Source organism: Austrofundulus limnaeus, unplaced genomic scaffold, assembly GCF_001266775.1.
Source record: "Austrofundulus limnaeus strain Quisiro unplaced genomic scaffold, Austrofundulus_limnaeus-1.0 Scaffold65, whole genome shotgun sequence".
NCBI lineage: Eukaryota > Metazoa > Chordata > Actinopteri > Cyprinodontiformes > Rivulidae > Austrofundulus > Austrofundulus limnaeus.
In genome coordinates, this window is record NW_013952467.1 from 1,406,892 (window position 1) to 1,411,035 (window position 4,144).

General features: G+C 40.7%; 1 protein-coding gene across 1 annotated transcript in view; it reads left to right on the forward strand.

Annotated features, from left to right (window-relative positions):
- The window catches only part of iqck (IQ motif containing K), a gene marked incomplete in the record, with an annotated part of 16,486 nt that overhangs the window by 11,129 nt on the left and 1,213 nt on the right, over positions 1–4,144 (forward strand). Inside the window, 1 exon segment of the mRNA XM_014010106.1 lies at positions 1,039–1,150. Coding sequence (XP_013865560.1) covers positions 1,039–1,150 — 112 coding nt within the window.

The window sequence follows — 4,144 nt, forward strand, 5'->3', positions numbered from 1 at the left end:
CACACACACACACACACACACACACACACACACACACACACTGACTGCAGGGGTTTCCTACAGGAACAAAAAAATGCATGAGTCAACTACAACATGAACATGGAGGCAAATCAAAAGACAGCTTACTGACAGTCAGAGTGCACAAATATACAAAAAATATGCTTCCTTTACTGAGCCACCCACAGTGCAGACACACAAACACACTCAGTCATGTATTTAAACATGACTCATAAACTGATAAACTGCTTGTTACAACAAAGGATTTAGTCATGAATTTAAGCTCTTACAGAGTACACATGCAGGCTTTTAAATATGAGTAAGAAAAGATACAAATTTTAAAATGCTTTTTGTAAGTAGGAAACACTAAAGTCACCTTATTTGTGTGTAAATTGTATGTCCTTTGATTTAAGTCCTTCCATCCATTATCCTTACCCACTTCTTCCTTTCAGGGTTATGGGAGTTCAGTGGTACCCATATCCAGCAGTCACTGTGCAGGGTACACCCTGAACAGGTTGCAAGTCCTTCACAGGGCCAAATAGAGACAAGCAACCAATCATTCTTTCACCCAGGGACAATTTAAAGTTACCACTTAGCCTAACATTCATGATTTTGATCTCTGGGAGGGAACAAGAGCACCTGGAGAAAACCCACGCATGCACAGGGAGAACCTGCAAACCCAGAAAGGTGCCCGACCAAGATTTGATCCGGCGACCTTGATGCTGAGAGGCAGCAGCACTACCTACTGAGCCACCGTGCATCTTTAATTTAAGTCATAACAGTAAAAATATTGGTTAGATATTAAAATAGACTATTTTTATGCTATAATATACATTAATTTACAAAGGATGTGTAAAAGTTCTGTTTGAGTGATGAAAACTACAATACCTATAAGAATAGTTCAATTTTTTTTGGTGTGAAATATTTTACAGAACATTCAAATAAAATCGAAACACTATCKGCTGATTTGCTTGTGGTCTGATGTTTTTTTGAGTGGTGTGTGTTTAATCTGACCTATGTGTGTGCTGTTTGTCGTRTTAGGTAAGAGCACGGCCAGATGTGCAGGAGCTGCGTCGATGGCAGAGGGAGCTGAGGGAGAACCCTGACATTGCCAGATCTATTGCACGATTCTGGGCACAACAAGAACGACGAGGTGAGATACACACACACACACACACACACAAAAAAAACTAACCATTACTAGTTTATACCTAATGATAATTCAACCAAAACTTAATTTACACCATACATCTAAACCTAGCTAGTAAAGCGCAGAGCTGCAAAAAAGTAAGGGCCAAGAAAAGGTCCTCAGTTTACACCAGAGACCTCACTTTGATAGTAACTATTTTGCAAGTGGTRCTCACTTTGTAGCAGAAACAATTACACACACAGGCACACACACTCAGATTAACACGTGTTGTCACTGACACACGGTTTACAGGTAATATAATTTCACTGATATTTTCTGCAGCCAATAAATAGCTACTTTTATAGGTCGTATTTATGCTTTCATAAGAAATGGCATAAATTTCAGCCCATTCATATTAAAGCAAAGACATGCTTATATAATACTGTGTCAGTAGGTGCACAGTACAGCTTCACACACCTTAAACTGCTGCAGAGATACAGTATTCATCCTAACACTGCTTTGATGTTAAAGCTGAGAGAGGAGGATTCTGGCTGCAGCATCACATGGGGAGAATGAGGACGAGTTGCAGAGATAAAGACAGACTCTGAATTAAACAAAAAAAAGGTATCTCTGCAGGGCTCGGGCTGTGTTTGTGTGATGGAGGTGGCAGCGGGAGGGGGGCGGAGGGGTACATGAGTAGAAAGAGAGGCGTTCCAGAGTGAAGAAGCAGAGAAACATAAGATGATGTGTGTGTCTGGGAGCACTGTCTGCACATATGAAGGATGGAGCGCAGCAGCTGAGAATGCACAGCCGTGTCCAATGTGACTGCCTGGCATCAAGGGCTCAAAGATAGCGGCTAAACTTTGCCCTGGGGAATGCACACAAGCACAAATTGGTCCGAGTGATTCCAAATTAGCTCCTACTAAAATAAAAGTCACCAAATAAAACTTGTAGGAAAACAGAAGTAGATTCAATTTTTTTTAAATTAGTGTAAAAGAAGCAGAAGTTTTAGCTCCAGACTCTGGTCTCTTGGTTGAATGACTCACAGTATTCCTCAAAACTCAAACTTCAAAATTTGTGTCCCAGCACCCAAAACTAAAACACAGCAAGAGGTATTTTTTAAACTTGCATGGGAGTGAGAACTGAGTTCCAACTACCGAAAAGACAAAAGTCAAAGTGGACAAAGAACTTTTTTGTTGTGGATTGTAACCAGATGGTAAAAATAATGAAGTGGCTTTGGAGGGCATTGTTACTCGCGGGCTTGTTGGGTGTGTAGTCACAAGCAGTGCCTCTAAACAAATTATAAAAGCACGATTGTTCATATTTTTTACGGAGAGCTCGACTGTGCTTGTTCATCTTGTTTAAGCCAACCTTTTAACCAATATGACTTCACATGACATCATWGGGTCGGACACATGTGCAGTTGTTGAAGGATTGCACGCAGGCTTTTCTCTGGATCCCTCACTATGCTTAAATTCTTTTAAATTACTCTTTTGTAGCAAAGTACACTAACAAAGAGTTAGGCACTTACGGTATTATTTCACCCACTGCACATTATTATAACACATATAAAACATGCCTTTCAGTTGCCAAGTGACCAGATGAACCAAAATAACAATAAAGTTATGAAATACAAAGATTTAGCTACACAGTATTATTGTGGCTTTCTACTCTCCCACATAATGTGTCACCACTAACACATATGATCATATTTGTGTCTCTCACAGAGAAGGACAAACACCACCATAAACACGGGTTGTCCCCACACTAACACATTCCACGCAACAAAAGCGCTCACTGCAGCCATGGCAGGCCTACAAATATTCTTCTGCTGTGGCGCTACAGCCTCGCTGCACTGACCTGACATAATAGCAGGYGGCCTAGGGGGCTGTGTGTGTGTGGAACACACTGCATTAGTGTACAAGAGAGTCTGCCCAGTCTGCCATCCATAATGAATTATTTTTTACCTCTTTGATTCGAATCTAAASTGGATATAAAAGAAAGTAAAACTGAACAGTAGGTAGGAGAAGGGAAGGAAGAGAGAAACTGAAGTGGTAGTTTGTTTTTCTGTTTTTGTCTGTTGTTGTTTGGAGTTTTAATCAAACAAGCACACAGAGAGAGATGAGCCATGTTTAGCACAAGGACAGCAGTAGAGAGAGAGAGAGCAAAATTATTTAGGGAAGCCCTCCCAACCACCCATCTTTCTGTAAACAACCTATTTAAGTTGATCCAGCAACAGCTGCACCCGTCCAGTCCTGAGGAGACCAGCCTGCAGTGCCTCTTCTGCTATTTCATAGGCTGAAATCAGAATGATTCAGATATGGAGAAGAAAAGAGCAGGGCAAAGAACAGATACACACTGAAATGTGAAAAAGTCAAAAGGTGACAGGTCACTGAACAGGTGCTGCTGTCAGCAGTTCATGAATCATCAAATGTTTACTGTCAGTTAAAATGTGAAGTAGTTTTTCAGCATGTTGTTCTTTTAGGTAGTCAGTCCTAAAAGTAACTTATTTAGCAAGTTTTGTTCATTATATAATTGTTTAAATGGGGATGGGGTATATATTAAAATCAAATTATTGAGCTTTATATCATGATATAATATCCTTCCCTCATCAAAAACATACACAGAGTGTTGCTTTGACTCAATAATACATGTTTGAGAAACCCTTGTATCTCCTGTGGTAGCCATGCAAAGGTACCTAAACGCTTGCTGGTACAAAGCACCGCCTATTTGTACAAAGCTCCTCCCTGGAGCTCAGTCTGCAGCCGAGCTCACACCCCACACAGCACCCCTCCCCTGAAGCATTGTTGTGAAGATGTGCTGAAGTGGGAGTGTCACAAACAGTAGGAGGTTCTTAAAGAGACAGAGGCCAATTTCAAGGTGTTTGGAGAGATTATGATGCAAAATAATACACACACACACACACACACACACACACACACACACACACACACACTATAATCCACTGTTAAACTCCTTAGTCACGGTTATCAGCTCATTCAGCCTGTAGATAAATAA